Source organism: Amblyraja radiata, chromosome 1, assembly GCF_010909765.2.
Source record: "Amblyraja radiata isolate CabotCenter1 chromosome 1, sAmbRad1.1.pri, whole genome shotgun sequence".
Taxonomy (NCBI): Eukaryota; Metazoa; Chordata; class Chondrichthyes; order Rajiformes; family Rajidae; genus Amblyraja; species Amblyraja radiata.
The window spans coordinates 4,759,994-4,777,135 of record NC_045956.1 but is presented as its reverse complement, the minus strand read 5'-3'; the positions used below and the strand labels follow the sequence as shown (position 1 = coordinate 4,777,135).

Below are 17,142 nucleotides of genomic sequence, written 5' to 3'. Positions count from 1 at the left end.
GCATTATCTCCCAGGGAGATCGGTTAGCTCTGGAATTTCCAACGTTGGTTCAATCCAGTATTTGTGCTGCCAACATTTGTGTGTTTGTGTGTGTGTGTGTGTGTGTGTGTTTGTGTGTGTGTGTGTGTGTGTGTGTGTGTGTGTGTGTGTGTGTGTGTGTGTGTGTGTGTGTGTGTGTGTGTGTGTGTGTGTGCGTGTGTGTGTGTGTGCGTGTGTGTGTGTCTATGTTTTAAATTCTCCATTCAATTCTTGAATGCTTCCCTTTCACATTTTCTATAAATAATTGGAAAGCCCCAAAACGCTGAAATCAGAAATGTGTCTGTGTGTGTGTGTGTCTATCTATTTGTTAATCATCCATTCAATTCTCACATCACACATTTCTGATGGCCTTCAGTGCTTACGTTCAGTATAATTCAGTACCGGAGTGAGGTCAGTTACACATAGTCATCATTGTCGTTGATTTATACATTGCCAAATTTAATTCAGAGATTTTTGTTGGCCAACGGGCCTGGTTACATTTGACCCTGCAAAGGTTGTCCCTCTGTGTATATACAATCGTATGCTATCATGCCTGTGATAGAGTCTGATGACAGCCGTAATCACACTCGAACATATAGAAGATCTGGTGATTTGTTGGATAAATGCAAGCATGAAGTCTCCTTGCAATTTCTGTTGATTCTAATTTCAGAAACACTTAAATTATAGGTTATTATGATACAACTGGCCAATTCTGACATAACTTTAAATGAACAGAATCCTAGACCATGACACCATCATATTAGGATCAGTAACTGGTAAATTATCACACATCGCTAGATTAGTGAAAAATCAAATAAATTGAAAATTGGCAACAAATCTCTTTCTCTTCGTCATACTACTTGTGCCGTGTTAATGGTTCAGCTGTAGGGAGTCGGGGTGAGGTGCAGGTACAGAAAGCATATTGTTTGATCTCGGTTGGTCCGGATAAACATCTCATTCATATTGACCCTGCACTATCTACATCATACCTGGACACGTAAGGTGGAGCATTTGGCATGTGCAACACTGTTGAACAATATGAGGAGCTGGTTAGACTTAATAGACGCAAATTTGCTTGCCACTCAAACTTGAAAGGTGCTGCATGCAGACATGGAGTACTTCATTATCTGACGAACAGAAAATGCAATTAAAACTCTACTATCCTCAGACAAGATCCCCATTTCTGTATTTATGATGGATGCAATTATTTCCAGGACACTACTGCAATGACCTCCTATGGCCAAGGCCTCCAACAATCGCAACCACCTTACTTATGACTTGAGTGACTAGAAGATTTTCTCCTCCAATGGTTTCAGTTTTATGAAAGCCACAGTTAGAGTGGATGTGGAAAGGATGTTTCCACTGGTGGGAGAGCCAAGGGCCAGAGGTCATAGCCTCAGAACTAAAGGGTGCTCTTTTAGAAAGGAGTTAAGGAGGAACTTCTTCAGTCAGAGGGTAATTAATTTGTAGAACTCGTTGCATTAGGGGGCTGTGGAGGCCAAGTCAGTGGATATTTTTAAGGGAATGATAGACAAATTCTTGATTTGAATGGTGTCAAGGGTTATGAGGAGAAGGCAGGAAAATTGGATTAGGAGGCAGAGATCAGCCATGATTGAATGGCAGAGTAGACTCGATGGGCCGAATGGCCTAATTCAACTTCTATAACTTGTGAATTTATGAACTGTACTCGGGCTTATTGATATAATTACTGATTACATACTGCCTGTATGGAAGGAGCAGGCATTCTCACCTCATCTCTGCAATGCCTTGTTCGATCCAAATGGCCCAGTACTTCATTGTAATGGTCTGTTACATCTGAGGGACCCGTAAGGTCTTTGCAGAGGGTAATTTAACATCATTCACACACACACACATACTTCTAAGAGATACATAAGAGCTAGATGAAGTAATGCAGGGGATTTGTGAGCCAGATCTTGCCGCAAAGCATTTCATTGTCTCCGTGCCGACACTGTCTGCTTATTTAATTAAGAGAATTTAAATCCCGTAGCATCTGTAGTTAACATTGCACATTTATATGTCCATTGGTTTTTACCATCAGAGGCAATAGGCACTGTAGAAAAAAAATAGCCTTTATAATATAAACCTGCATAAAACATTAATTGGATCTCAACTGGACTATTATGCCATTTCATGGTGCCTCAATCGAGGAAGATTTAATGTAGGAGATTTACTGGAAAGGTACATGGAGAGACAAAAGATCCGGGCTTTCTAAAAGAAAAGAATAGAAAAGGAGAGATTGACATAAAGTGGTGCGTGAAATAGTAAGATAGCCCGAAAGAAGAAAGAGGTAAAAAGAAAGAAGAAGAGGTAAAAAGAGAAAGAGACGAAGTAGAGAGAAAAAAAAAAGAAGAAAAAAAAAGGAGATTGAAAACGATATACCTATTTAATGTTCCTGGCCACCCGTCACCTGATTCTGAAACATTTTATTTCTATGGTCGCGTTGCGCCATATGCTTGTAAGAAGTCGATAAAAGGAGACCAAATCACTAAGAATTGGTCTACTTTACCTGCTACAATGAGTCGCATTTTTTCAAGATATGCCGTTTCCGACATATTTGAAATCCACATTTTGAGCGTGGGTGTTGGCGCTTTCTAATCTGCAAATGAATTTAAGTAGAGATTTAGTGATGTTGTTACAAAGCATAAATGATTTGACAACTGAAAACCATTCCCTGTGCTAAAGGAGTAGGTAACTCTAGGAGGTAGACAAAAGTGCTGGAGAAACTCAGCGGGTGCAGCAGCATCTATGGAGCGAAGGAAATAGGCAACGTTTCGGGCCGAAACGTTGCCTATTTCCTTCGCTTCATAGATGCTGCTGCATCTGCTGAGTTGCTGCTGCATCTGCTGAGTTTCTCCAGCACTTTTGTCTTCCTTCGATTTTCCAGCATCTGCAGTTCCTTAAACAGGTAACTATAGGATATAGATTAAAGGCATTAACAGCAGGAGCAAAAAGTGGCAAGGAGAAGTAATAGTTTATGCAGCAGATTGCTGTGATCAGGAATATCTTGCCTGAGTGGATGTGGAAGCACTTTCAATATCTTTCATTGGTGACCTGGACAAAAGGTTCAAGATAAAACATTGGCAAAAGCACGATGAGAAAAATATCTGAATGGACAACTTTGTCAAGGGGGCATGCTTTTCATTGGGGTGCTTTATCAAGCGGTTGGCAATATGACACCTTGGGACAAATGGTCTCCTTGTGCGCTTAATTTTCCATGATTAGAGGCAACAATCTCACACACAAAAAAATCACTATTTGCTTCTAATATTGTTTCAAAGATTGATTCGTTGGACTGGATGTTACAATCCCTAAGATTTCACTACAATTGACATTCTTGGGTAGAAACATAGAAACGTAGAAAAGGGCCACATCTAACTCCCTCTTAAATATAGCCAATGAACTGGCCTCAACTACCTTCTGTGGCAGAGAATTCCACAGATTCACCACTCTCTGTGTAAAAAATGCTCTTATCCTTAAACTGTGACCCCTAGTTCTGGACTTCCCCAACATCGGGAATAATCTTCCTGCATATAGCCTGTCAAACCCTTTAATAATTTTGTAAGTTTCTATAAGATCCCCCCTCAATCTTCTGAATTCCAGCGAGTACAGCGAAATCCAGTCTTTCTTCATATGAAAGTCCTGCCATCCCAGGAATCAGTCTGGTGAACCTTCTCTGTACTCCCTCTATGGCAAGAATGTCTTTCCTCAGATTAGGAGACCAGAACTGTATGCAATACTCCAGGTGTGGTCTCACCAAGACCCTGTACAACTGCAGTAGAACCTCCCTGCTCCTATACTCAAATCCTTTTGCTATGAATGCTAACATACCATTTTCTTTCTTCACTGTATGACCACGAGGTGAATTTGCTACCAATCAGACACATTTTCAGTTGTGTACCTCAACGTCACTGGGTGTTTCGGCCTTTTATCACAAGACACCCTCAGTCGAGGCAGGCCCACCGCAGGGTGATCAGACCTGGGTGCAAATTGGATACATTTTGGCCTTAATTAGATAAATCCAGGATCCGACAAGTCAATAAGCAAAGAATTGAGCTTGATCTGAAAAAGCTGAGGAAATTAATCCTTAATGGTGATCTCAGTACAATCTACCAAGTCCTATTTGTCCTTTCATAATCTGCTCTTTCATATGAAGATATCATTGGTGGGCCAACCCTACCTAAACTGCAGTACCCCTCAGCAGAATTATGGAGGTGTGTTTGAATGCAACTTTCTGAAATATTTCTGCCCCTCACGCTCCACAAGAAAATTTAAAATATATATTTTTTCCTCTCACTGTGAACTAAAGAAGCCAAGCATCTTATCATGGACTCTTCCATGGCTCATGTTCTTAGAGAGCAGTCAGGCAGTTAAAAATCAGTCCTACAAATGTTGCATCAACTTTGTGCCTGTATTGTTTGTATACCTGCTATCCTGCTACGCAGTTAGAATGCATTGTACCTATATTCACCTATTCTACTATTGAGTCTGAAGAAGGGTCCCGACCCGAAACGTTACCTATCCTTGTTCTACAGATAGGCTGCCTGACTGCTAAGTTTCTCTAGCACTTTGGGTCTGTTTTGTGTAGTTTCTGGATATTACAATTAAGGGCCTGTCCCACTTACGTGTCCTTGGCAAGTAAATTACGTGACTTCGTGGTCGCGTTGAGGCGCACGGGCATCGTGTGGCCGCGCGGGGCCGGTCCCACTGAGAAGCGCGGAGGGGTATGTAGTTGTGCGCGACATGGCGTGGGGCTCCGAAATTTTTGTAGCGAACAAAATCTTCGCCCGCCAACGGCCTGTAGCGGAACTGACGGCCAAAGTGGGACAGGCCCAATACCCTGGCGCGACGCAACATCTCACCTCCAACAGCAGCAGAAGCAGGCAAACGATCGCCGAACTCGGCCTGGGACTCACGGCCGTTGCGGTCCGGATCCGCCCCCACTTCTACTCCAAGAGCGGGGCCAAGAAAATTGAAGATAGACACACAATTCAGGAGTAACTCAGCGGGACCGGCAGCATCTCTGGAGAGAAGCAATGGGTGACGTTTCGAGTCAAGACCCTTCTTTCAGACTGAAGAAGAGTCTCGACATGAAACGTCACCCATTCCTTCTCTCCAGAGATGCTACCGGTCCCGCTGAGTTACTCCAGCTTTGTGTCCATCTTCAAATGACGTCACACGCTCCAGACGGCTGTGCGTACGCATGAAATCGCGCGTGACCTTCGCGGGACCGTCGCGGCTCAACGCGACCACGAGGTCGCGTAATTTGCGTGCCAAGGACACGTAAGTGGGACAGGCCCTTTAGTGTTCAGGTGAATAAGTACCAAGAATATTTACATCAATACATCTGATTGGTAAAAATTGGTTTCAGTGAGAAGTGCCTCTCTAATTCTAGTGCAGGTATAACTATGGCTGTAATCATGAGATGTAATGCTTCTCTACATCTCATGACGTACCTCTTCTTCTTTCGTGCCCATCTTCCATGTTCCAAAGGTTGATTTCGCTGTCATCGTCCGTCCTGATAAGGACGCAAGCTTCCGGCGACAATCAGTGGGAGCCATCACTTGTCGCAATAGAGATGGTGGTAGCAGAATTAGCTCAGGATTCTTCCAGTTTCCAGCCTCGTGACGTGAATGCTTCTGCTATGGGGCCATCTAATGACAATAACAACTTACCTACATTGTCTGTGACTCTCTTTCAATGGAACAGAATTTTCCAGCCCCTCCTAACAAAAACATCAAAAATTACAATGAGTTGTTTAACAAAGAAGTGCCTCCCTGTCCCTATACTCATTCTGTTAATCATTGCTTATATTTTAATTATGTTTCACACCACATGGTTCCAGCAGCAGTTAATATAAACCTCTCTCGATCATGCTGTTTGTGCATGTGAAAAAACCTTAAGAGTAATGGCAAATAGTGTTGCTCTATTGGAGCTGCAGCTAATTTGCAGGGTGTTATTCTCAACTTTGGACAGTACTGCAGAACTGAGTACAATATGTAAGGACCAAGCCCACAGGCAAGAGCGGAACTCACTATCAAAACATGGAGGGGACGGAGGACACAATTTTTTGGCGGCCGCACGCGCACGCGCACAGTCACACACGCGCGCGCGAGGCTTCGGAGGCTCAATCCAGCGCTAAATGCAGCTCAACTGCCTGGCTCACCGGGTTAACTAACAGCCCTGTCTGGACTGACGGGATAATAGCGCTGCTTCTCCGCGCTGGCCATATTTCCCGCAAGCCCAGGCAGGTTAACCTGGTGGGGATGTCGCCCACCTCTCAAAACATGGGGGGGACGTGTCCCCTCTGGCCTCCCCTGGTTTTCCGCCCCTGCTCACAGGTACTGTGGGACTTTGGAAGAACTGCTCCTTCTTTACTACTTTGCAAAACGGTCAGATGCTGACTGATAGTGTCCCTGAATCATCAGTAATCCTCGGTTAGTATCACCTCTACTAACTCAGAAGCCCTGCTAGGTTGCATTCGGCCTTTGGTGGCGAGTTGACATACTGCTTGAACACTTGGGTACAAGAGGGGCAGTGGTCAAATACGTAAATATATTGTTAAGATCCTGCGAACAAATTGCAATTAACCTTGGCACTGACAAGCTGACTGGAACAGATATTATTGTGCATGTACTCTCTCCCGTTCTACACTGCATTGGACTCAATATTGGCTGGGGAAAACTTGCATTTCATCCATTCTACCTCAATGTTGTGGAATATCCCAGTGTACACATAAAGATCGCAATGAACATGTATGGCAGAATCAGATAAGCCTGAAATTATCTAGGTGAATAATCTGAGAACCATCTAAAGATTCAACATGAGTAATTGTCAATTCAAATAGTAAGTGTCAATCAAAAAGATAAATGGGAGCTGCCTGTGAAATACAAGAAAATTAATCTTCAAGAAATAAAAGGAATAACAGCAGACATTGGTAACTATACAATGGTAGATATTGGACCTTTTCCTTGGTGATATTAACCAAACCTGTCAGTGTTAGGAGTCTTTGTTCAGACATCAATAAACTTAAATCGAAGGGCAAACAGAATGAAGTCTGCAAGGCATTCGCAACTCTGTGAACAGCTCGTGTTTGGAATGGAATTGTAGCTTTGAACAAGATGGTGGTTATTCCCACAACTGAAACTGCAAAAGCATTATTGGCCCAGCGCCCAGCATATCTGGGCTCAGTATGTTTAAGGCCATCGCCAGATGCAGTGAAAAGATTGTCCATTTCCTTGGGTATATACTGTATACTCTTGTAATAACCCATAATCTAAATCAAGGACAGACCTGCTCACTTTGTGAATTGCTGGAAGAAGTGTGAGCTGTGTTGAGTGTGTGCGTACAGTAAGTTAACTTCAAAACATACATAGGTCTAGTTTTTTCTTGTTGCCAGGAGCGTTTCAATATATTTAAAGATTTATATATTGCCAGGTTGTTTTTTCTTTCACCTGCTGTTAAGAGGCTGTGATATCTGCAGCCACAAGTGCTTTTATAATCTAATTAGTAATTATGTGAAGATAAATACGCGTAACGTCAATGATTAAATACAGGTTTTCATAGTGAACACAATAAACACAAATTTAACATCCACCACAGTGAGTTCACCAGGCACCTCCTCACTGTGATGGAAGGCAAAAGTCTTAAGTCTTTGTCTCGTCCCTCCTTGTTCTCCCTCTGCGTTGAGGCGATCCAGGCCTCCGATGTTGTGCCCTCGCCGGGCGATGGTAAGTAATGTCAGTCCCGCGGCTGAATCCGAGCTCCGCGAACGGGCCGGTTCAACTCCGCGGCCCGGGGTGGTCGAAGCTGCCGCCCTCCAGTCCAGCGGACGCAGCTGTTGTTGCAGGAGCTCCGGAGAACAGGTCACCAACCTATGACCTGCCAGCTCCCGACGATGTCGTCCACTGGGCCCGCGGCCGATCCTCCGAGGTCGGGTCGCCGCTGCCGCCAGAACACTGCCCCAGCTCCGAGGTCGGGTCGCCGCTGCTGGAACGCCGCCCCAGCTCCGAGGTCGGGTCGCTGCTGCCGCTGCCCCAGCTCCGAGGTCGGGTCGCCACTGCCATCGGAACACCACAGCTCTGGACGGACTGCTGCCGCTGGAACGCTGCCCCAGCTCCGAGGCCGCCAGCTCCGCTATTAGGCCTCAGTGCAGGCAGAGACGGAGATGGGGGATACGACAAGAGAAGTCGCATCCCCCCGAAGGAAGAGACCAAAAACATGTTTCTCCCCCCCACCCGCACACATACACAACCTAATAAACCAAAAATTAACTAAAACAAGACAAAAGAACAACAAAAAAAGAAAAAAACAGACGGACTGCAGGCGAGCCGCAGCTGCTAAGGCAGCTCCGCCATCTTGGGTGACGTCCCTTCTTCAGACAGGGTCTCGACCCGAAACTTCACAGATTCTTTCTCTCCAGTCATGCTGCCTGTCCCAACGATTTACTCCAGTGTTTTGTGTCCATCTTTGATTTCAGTTAACTTTACTTTTCGATATACAAACTGCAAAGTAAATCAATAGTTATTTCCAAAAAAACAGTTAACAACACAAAGTTCACATCTCTATTTAAATCTGTTGGTTTTTGCAACAGCTTCCAGGTGAGAAACAATAGCAGGGAATGCTGGATCGGGCAGCATCAGTGTGAGAGAAGCAGAATGATAGTTTGGGCTTTCTATCTATATTGATGGAGCTCTCAAACACATCTTCGATATATTTTGGGTGTCTACTTTCACCCGCTCTTGCACCAGCCTGCATATTCAACAGATCATCATCCATAATGTCCAACACCTCCATTTACACTTCACTAACAAACATTTTCCCTTTCATTTTCAGCATTCTGAAGGGACCATTCTCTCTACAACTCCCTGACTAGTTTACCCCTACAACGGATCCACTTCCCACACCACTCTGCCATGCAGTCATGGCAAACTCATCACAATCCAGGGTCCTATCCGTATTTTTTTCCAGGAAACCCCTTTGCACTATTTCCAATTCAATGTACAGGTGCACAACCTTTTATCCGAAGATCCAAATAACGAAAACCTCCGAATAGCGGCCATTTTTTCGGTCCTTGAAGAAAGGTCCTTGAAAACGTTCACCGAGGGCGGCCCGCAGAGGTGACAGCGGAACCTCCGGTCGGTCCTCGAAGAAAGGGGAACTAAATCCCCATTCATAAAAGAGAAGGTGAGGGTATTTTGCACGGGAGGGTTAATAATTGACAATCTGCTGCTGCCTGCCCGCTGAGTTAAAAAGTTCCCACGGTAGACTCACGATACACAGTGCAGATTGTCGCTCCCTTCAGTTTCACCCCACCTACGCCCCTCTGCTTCCCGGCCATGTGTGTGACCCCTTCCCTCCCCTCTCCAGCTCCCCGCCCATTGCACCGGCGCGGGGGCTTTGCACTGTCTTCACGTCGGCGATTGCAGCAGGACTGTGCTAGTCACCGGAGACGTCAGGACCAATTGGACACCGACCCCCAGGCCCACCGCAAGCACGGAGATCCCAGAGACCCACAGCCAACAGCAGCCCAGCCCCACTCCAACTACAGAGGAAGCTGGGTTGCGGATGACGGGGCGCAGCTCGGGGCGTCGTAGGGGCCCATCGATGAGCGGCCACTGAAAGCCACGCTGGGAGATGTAGGGCCCTGCCCCGGTCTTGATGTTGGAGCCCCCGGCGGGCTCTAGCAAGTCCGCGGCAATTTACAGCCGCGCCGGGCGTTGTAAGGCCCCCCTCCAGGTCACTCTCAACCCCGTAATTCGGGCGGGAGAAGTCGCCGCTGCCGGTGCCCCGCAAAGCAGTCTCCCACCGTGGACCCGCGAGCTCCCGGTGTCACCATCCACCAGAGTCGGGTCGCAGCAGCTCGCCCCCGCAGCTCTACATGCTCCGAAGCTGGCTAGCTCCACGGAGGTAGGTCCGTAGGTCCACAGCTCCCACCGCCGCCCACCGACCCCCAGGCCCACTGCAAGCACGGAGATCCCAGAGACCCACAGCCAGCAGCAACTCCAGCCCAGCCCCGCTCCAACTCCAGAGGAACACGTAGGGGCAGATGGTGTGCAAGGTACGTCTTGTTCTTGGGGTGGCGGATGAGGGGGCGCAGCTCGGGCTGTGGGCGAACTGCCACTTGTCGCCGTAGCGGCCAAAGATCATAGAGGAGCTCCTCTATGATCTTTGGTAGCGGCCCATCGGGGAGCGGATTCCTCTGGAGTTGGAGGGGGAGGGGGAGGGGGGTATTGTGCTGTTTGATCGCCCCCTGCTATCCCAGGGACAGGGAGACACATCGGCTTTTTAGACTGGTGGGCAATCACTTCCAAAGTTCTGCCCACACAGTCAGTACACTTCTCCTACACTGCATTTCATACAAACATTTATTCTGCAAGAAAAAACGACATTGAAGACTCAAACTCGCGATCGAGTAACTGCCAGGATCAAGGCGCAAACTCGCGACCTTGCGGATATGAGCCGAGCACTCTACCACTGAGCCAGCCATTAAAATCTACGCTAAAAAATTTCCATTCCGAAGACCGACAAATTCTGAATTACGAAAAGTGTCTGGTCCCAAGGCTTTCGGATAAAAGGTTGTGCACCTGTATATAAGTTGGAGCTCACCATGTGGTCTCCTCTACACTGAATAAACTAAATACAGTTTGGGCAAAATGTTTTGCAGAACTTCTCTGTTCAATTTTGTACGGGAAACTCTGAGCTATCTCTCACCCATCAGTTTAATTTCTGCCCCATTCCCACTCGGTCAACTCAACCTTCACCCTTCCACATAGCTGGAATGATGCCCAGCATAAACTCGGGGAATAGCACCTTATCTTCCACCTGGTGTTTGGAAGCCCTTGAGACAAAAGGGCCTGTCCCACTTACGTGTCCTTGGCACGCAAATTACGTGACCTCGTGGTTGCGTTGAGGCGCACGGGCATCATATGGCCGCGCGGGGCCGGTCCCACTGAGAAGCGCGGAGGGGTATGTAGTTGTGCGCGGCATCGCGCAGGGCTCCAAAATTTTTGTCGCGAACGAAATCTTTGCGCGCCAACGGTCTGTCGCGGAACTGATGGCCAAAGTGGGACAGGCCCAAAAGACCCTGGCGCGACGCAACGTCTCACCTTCAACAGCAGCAGAAGCAGGCAAACGGTCGCCAAGCTCGGCCTGGGGCTCGCGGCTGTTGCGGTCCGGATCCACCCCCACTTCTACTCCCAGAGCGGGGCCAAGAAAATTGAAGATAGACACAAAATGCAGGAGTAACTCAGCGGGACCGGCAGCATCTCTGGAGAGAAGCAATGGGTGACGTTTCGGGTCAAGTCCCTTCTTTTCAAACTGAAGAAGAGTCTCAACACGAAACATCATCCATTCCTTCTCTCCAGAGATGCTGCCGATCCCGATGAGTTACTCCAGCATTTTGTGTCCATGTTCAAATGACGTCACGCGCTCCAGACGGCTGTGCGGGCGAATGAAGTCGCGCGCGACCTTCGCGGGACCGTCGGGCCTCAACGCGACCACGAGGTCGCGTAATTAGCATGCCAAGGACACGTAAGTGGGACAGGCCCTTTAATGTTGAATTCAACTGTCTCAGGTTACTTCTCCACTATTCACCCTCTCCCCCCATGGACGTGATTGTCCATTACCATCTCAGTTTTTTTTCTGGTTTTTCTGTCTCCAAAATGCCAGTTTTGAATATAATTGCTCCTGTGACAACTTTGTTCTTTACCCTATTAAAGGTATTCTTTCTGTTCTCTGCACCTGTCCTCTCTGGAATTTAAAGCACTTGTTTTCTCACTTTTTCAGTCTTAAAGTATGGTCCTCGATCCTTTTCTGCTCCAGGTTACAAAATTATATTTGTATTTGTAGAGCAGTCTTTGAGGTGGCATCGGTGTTTTTTTTCTGCACTTGTTTTATGCTGACTTTTACATTAATGAAGTGAAAAAAATACTCATAGATATTATCATGAATGATTCTTAATTTAATGTTTAATATTTCATATGCAAACATCTTCTATTAAAATTTGTGGATAGTTGTGGTGCAGCATATTTTATGTAGCGTATGCTAGGAATAACTGAAATGACTGGCAGTGTGGCAGGATATATTATTAAATGAAAACGACAAATATGACAAATCATTACTAAACAGAAATATTATTATAATGTCAGCAGGTAAAATAAGATTGAATCATTGTGGATCAAAATTATAGATTTCAATAATCTACAGGGAAATATTTTGAATGATGTTTCTTTTGTTATAAATCTATTCTAAAACTGAGGTTGCTGGAAAATATTTAAGGAATGGAAATGTAAAGCAATTTCAATTCCTTTTATCAATGTGGTCTGATGATTTGCGTACAGGCCATATCATCTAACTTGAGATGAAGAGACAGGACATTAAATAGCACATCACTGCAGTTTTGTTTTTAAAAAATAATATTGTTTTAAATTTAAGCTTCTCTATTCGACTACTTTCCTCAGACTATTACATTCCAAGTTGAATTACCATAATATATTTCAGCAGTGGATTTTTGTTTTTCTTTCCAAGGAATATGTCTGACTTGGGTGAAAGGTGAAAATAGAGTTGCAAATGTCTGGCTGTTGCGCCTATCTATGTATTGTATCTCGGGTTCCCCATCTCACTCTATATACTCCCTTTATGCAGGGTCTCCAGTGCTCACTGGCACAAGCACTATCACATTGATTGTAGATGACATCAATGACAATCTTCCAACATTTGCTTTCAAAACCTACCATGCCACTATCCCTGAGAATGCTGCAACAGGGACAGATGTTTTGCTTGTCAACGCCACTGATGCTGATGACGGCTTGAATGCAGTTGTCAGGTAAGGACTTTATGACGTATATTTTTCCTTTGTTTATTTTTTGTTTCTCTGCAGTGGGACAGTACAGATATAACTCAAACTCAAGGATATATATTGCATTCATCAACCTTAAAATCAGATCACATCATCAATCCTGTTCAGGTAAAAGATTTCCCTTAAAGGGCAAGTCCCACCAGCATGCGACTGCATGCGTCTAGCGCGACCAAACGTGGTGGCTTGAGGCCTACGGCCTTGCGGGGCCGGTCCCACTTCGATCGACGGAGGCGTATGGAGTTGTGCGGAGCTGGTCCCAACATCGCGCGGGGCTCCAAAAATCTTGCACTGTCCGAACATCCCGCGCGACAACAGCCTGTCGGCCCGCAGGCACATTGAGGCCGTACACAGCGCCTCAACGGGCATACGCAGCACCTCGACGGGCGTATGCAGCGTCTTGACGCCATACATAGCGTCTTGACGGCGTATGCCTAGCGCGTGGCATTGCGCGATGATGTCACCGCCCGGCGTACCGTTGCGTGATGACGTAACCGCCCGACGCCCAAATTCAGTCGGCCCGCCTCCTGCCCAGCTGATTGGTGAGTATGATGTCGGGACCAGCCCCGCACAACTCCAGACGGCTCCGCGGTTGGAAGTGGGACCGGCCCCGCGAGGCCGTACGTCTCAAGCCACCACGTTTGGTCGCACTAGACGCATGCAATCGCATGCTGGTGGGACAGGCCCTTACGGATCCAATGATCACAAGTCTGCTACCTGCAATGTTGGGCCAAGACATTATCTTGGGTGTGTTTTTTTAACTTTCATGTAGCAAAGCCTTTTTAAGAACACTCATATAGTGTTACATTTTGATATAAAATGTACTCTGTGCATGCCAGCTTCTGGTGTAATGTCCATAATATGCACTAGGACTGATTTGACAGACCAAAAATTCACTTTTATGTTACCTAATTTTAAATTTATTCAAACGTGCGCAATGATATTGTTCAGTGGTGCTGTCATGTTGTCCACATCACTCAACAGATGGAATACAACATATTCTCAATTAATCATTTACTTAAGTGGTGTAAATTAAATCTCATAAATTGAGAGATTCACAACAGGTACATAAAAGTAAAGTTTAGTTGCATAATTTTCTGTGTCTCAATAGACAATAGGTGCAGGAGTAGGCCATTCGGCCCTTTGAGCCAGCACCGCCATTCACTGTGATCATGGCTGATCATCCACAATCAGTACCCCATTCCTGCCTTCTCCACCATATCCCCTAACTCTGCTATTTTGAAGAGGCTTATCTAACTCTCTCTGGTAAGCATCCAGAAAATTGGCCTCCACCGCCTTCTGAGGCAGAGAATTCCACAGATTCTCAACTCTAGATGAAAAGATTTTTCCTCGTCACCGTTCTAAATGGCTTACCCCTTATTCTTAAACTGTGGCCCCTGGTCCTGGATTCCCCCAACATTGGGAACATGTTTCCTGCCTCCAACATGTTCAAACCCTTAACAATCTTATATGTTTTAATAAGAATCCCTCTCATCCTTCTAAATTCCAGAGTGTACAAACCCAGCCGCTCCATTCTATCAACATATGACTGTCCTGCAATCCGGGGAATTAACCTCATAAACCTACCCTGCACTCTCTCAATAGCAAGAATGTCCTTCAACAAATTTGGTGACCAAAACTACACACAATATTCCAGGTGTGGTCTCACTAGGGCCCTGTACAACTGCACAAGAACCTCTTTGCTCCTATGCTCCACTCATCGTGTTATGAAGGACAACATGCCACTAGCCTTCTTCACTGCCTGCTGTACCTGCATGCTTACTGATGAACAAGGACCCCCCAGATCTCTTTGTACTTCCCCTTATCCCAACTTGACACAATTCAGATAATAATCTGCCTTCCTGTTTTTCCCACCAAAGTGGGTAACCTCACATTTATTCACATTAAACTGCATCTGCCATGCATCTGCCCACTCACCCAACCTGTTCAAGTCACCCTGCATTCTCATAGCATCCTGCTCACAGTTCACACTGACACCCAGCTTTGTGTCATCTGCAAATATGCTGATGTTACTTTGAGTCCCTTCATCTAAATCTTTATAGTAAATAGCTGCGGTCCCAGCACCGAGCCATTCGGTACCCCACTAGTCAATGCCTGCATTTCTGAAAGGGACCCGTTAATCCCTACTCTTTGTTTCCTGTCTGCCAACCAATTTTCTATCCATGTCAGCACTCTACCCCCAATACCGTGTGCTCTAATTTTGCCCACTAATCTCCTATGTGGGACCTTATCAAATGCTTTCTGAAAGTCCAGGTACACTACATCCACTGGCGCTCCCTTGTCCATTTTCCTAGTTACATCCTCAAAAAGTTCCGAAAGATTAGTCAAGCATGATTTCTCCTTTGTAAATCCATGCTGACTTGGACCGATCCTGTTACTGCTTTCCAAATGTGCCGCTATTTCATCTTTTATAATTGACTCCAGCATCTTCCCCACCACCGATGTCAGGCTAACTGGTCTATAATTCCCTATTTTCTCTCTCCCGCCTTTCATAAAAAGTGGGATAACATTAGCTACCCTCCAATCCACAGGAACTGATCCTGAATCTATAGAACATTGGAAAATGATCACCAATGCGTCCATGATTTCTAGAGCCACTTCCTTAAGTACCCTGGAATGCAGACCATCATGCAGGCCCTGGGGATTTATCAGCCTTCAGTCCCATCAGTCTACGCAACACCGTTTCCTGACTAAAGTGAACTTCCTTCAGTTCCTCCGTCACCCTAGATCCTCTGGCAACTAGTACATCAGGGAAATTGTTTGTGTCTCCCTTAGTGGAGACGGATCCAAAGTACCTGTTCAACTCATCTGCCATTTCCTTATTCCCCATTATAAATTCACCTGTTTCAGTCTTCAAGGGTCCAACATTGGTCTTAACTATTTTTTCCTCTTCCCATACCTAAAGATTTCCTCTTCACATACCTAATCTCACTTTGATAGAGCATCCCATGTTTCCTTTAAAGAAATTAGGTTTGTTGCTAGTGAACAATATTGAATAAGGGTATTATTCATAATGCACCATCATCAGAATCAAAAACAAGTCACCAAATAATTGCTCATTGACAAATTCTTGTGAGTTTTTAGTGTTTTTTTCATTATTTCTTATTGAGTAGAATCTCTTGGGGACTGGGATCAATTATAGCATTTTGAGAAAAACAAATTGAAATATTCTTTGCCCTGCTGTGCTAATGCATCACAAAAGCACTATTACTTATCCCCTCTATTAGATTACCCTGTAATTGGCAATAGCAATGACCTGTTTTGATTATGAAACAATCCATTTGTGACAGGTGTTGCGGTGTTGGGAGTTGGTGATATCCTAGTCTTTCTGTGCTACATACCTCTCCAAGTCACAAAATTAATTCAGAAAATCCAAAAATTGGAATGACATACATTTCAAATACAACATTTCCTCTGCCTCCACTCATGTACGGGACGTATTCCAGTGTATTGCACAAGCATACACAAAAGTAAAATTGGCAAATGGAATATCAAACGATTTAGGCCAAAGAATAGTGTGAAATATACACCACCTTCCTTTTTCAGCACCTCTTTTATCTTCATCTTCTGAAAATTCAGGTTTGAAGCCAATGAGACTTCATTTCTGCACATTTAAGTAAAACGTGGTAAAAAATGTGCAAGTCCTTTTTTTTTGCTGTTACATAATGGATGAGTCAGTTGCATTGTTCTAATTCTAGCAGCTTTAAGGGCCTGTCCCACCAGCATGCGACTGCATGCGGCGAGCGCGACCTAACATGGTCGCTTGAGCCGTACAGCCTCGCGGGTCCCACTTCCAACCGCGGAGCCGTCTAGAGTTGTGCGGGGCTGGTCCTGACATCATACTCACCAATCAGCTGGGCAGGAGGCGGGCCGACGGAATTTGGATGTCGCACGGCTTCGGGCGGTTACGTCATCACGTAACGGCATGCCGGGCCGTGATATAATCGCACAACACCACGTGCTAGGCGTACGCTGTCCAGACACTGCGTACGGCGTCGAGGCGGTGCGTACGGCCTCAATGCGGCTGCGGGCCGACAGGCCGTTGCCGCGCGGGATTTTTGGACAGTGCCAGTTTTTCGGAGCCCCGCGCGATGTTGGGACCAGCCCCGCACAACTCCATACGGCTCCGGCGATCGAAGTGGGACCGGCCTCGTGAGGCCGAACGGCTCAAGCGACCACTTTAGGATGCGCTCGCCGCATGTATTCGCATGCTCGTGGGACAGGCCCTA

At 45.9% G+C, this 17,142-nt stretch overlaps 1 protein-coding gene across 1 annotated transcript in view; it reads left to right on the top strand.

The window, feature by feature from the left end:
- The window catches only part of fat4 (FAT atypical cadherin 4), a 368,131-nt gene that overhangs the window by 268,080 nt on the left and 82,909 nt on the right, over positions 1–17,142 (top strand). Inside the window, 1 exon segment of the mRNA XM_033015309.1 lies at positions 12,682–12,862. Within this exon segment, the coding sequence (XP_032871200.1) occupies positions 12,682–12,862 (181 nt within the window).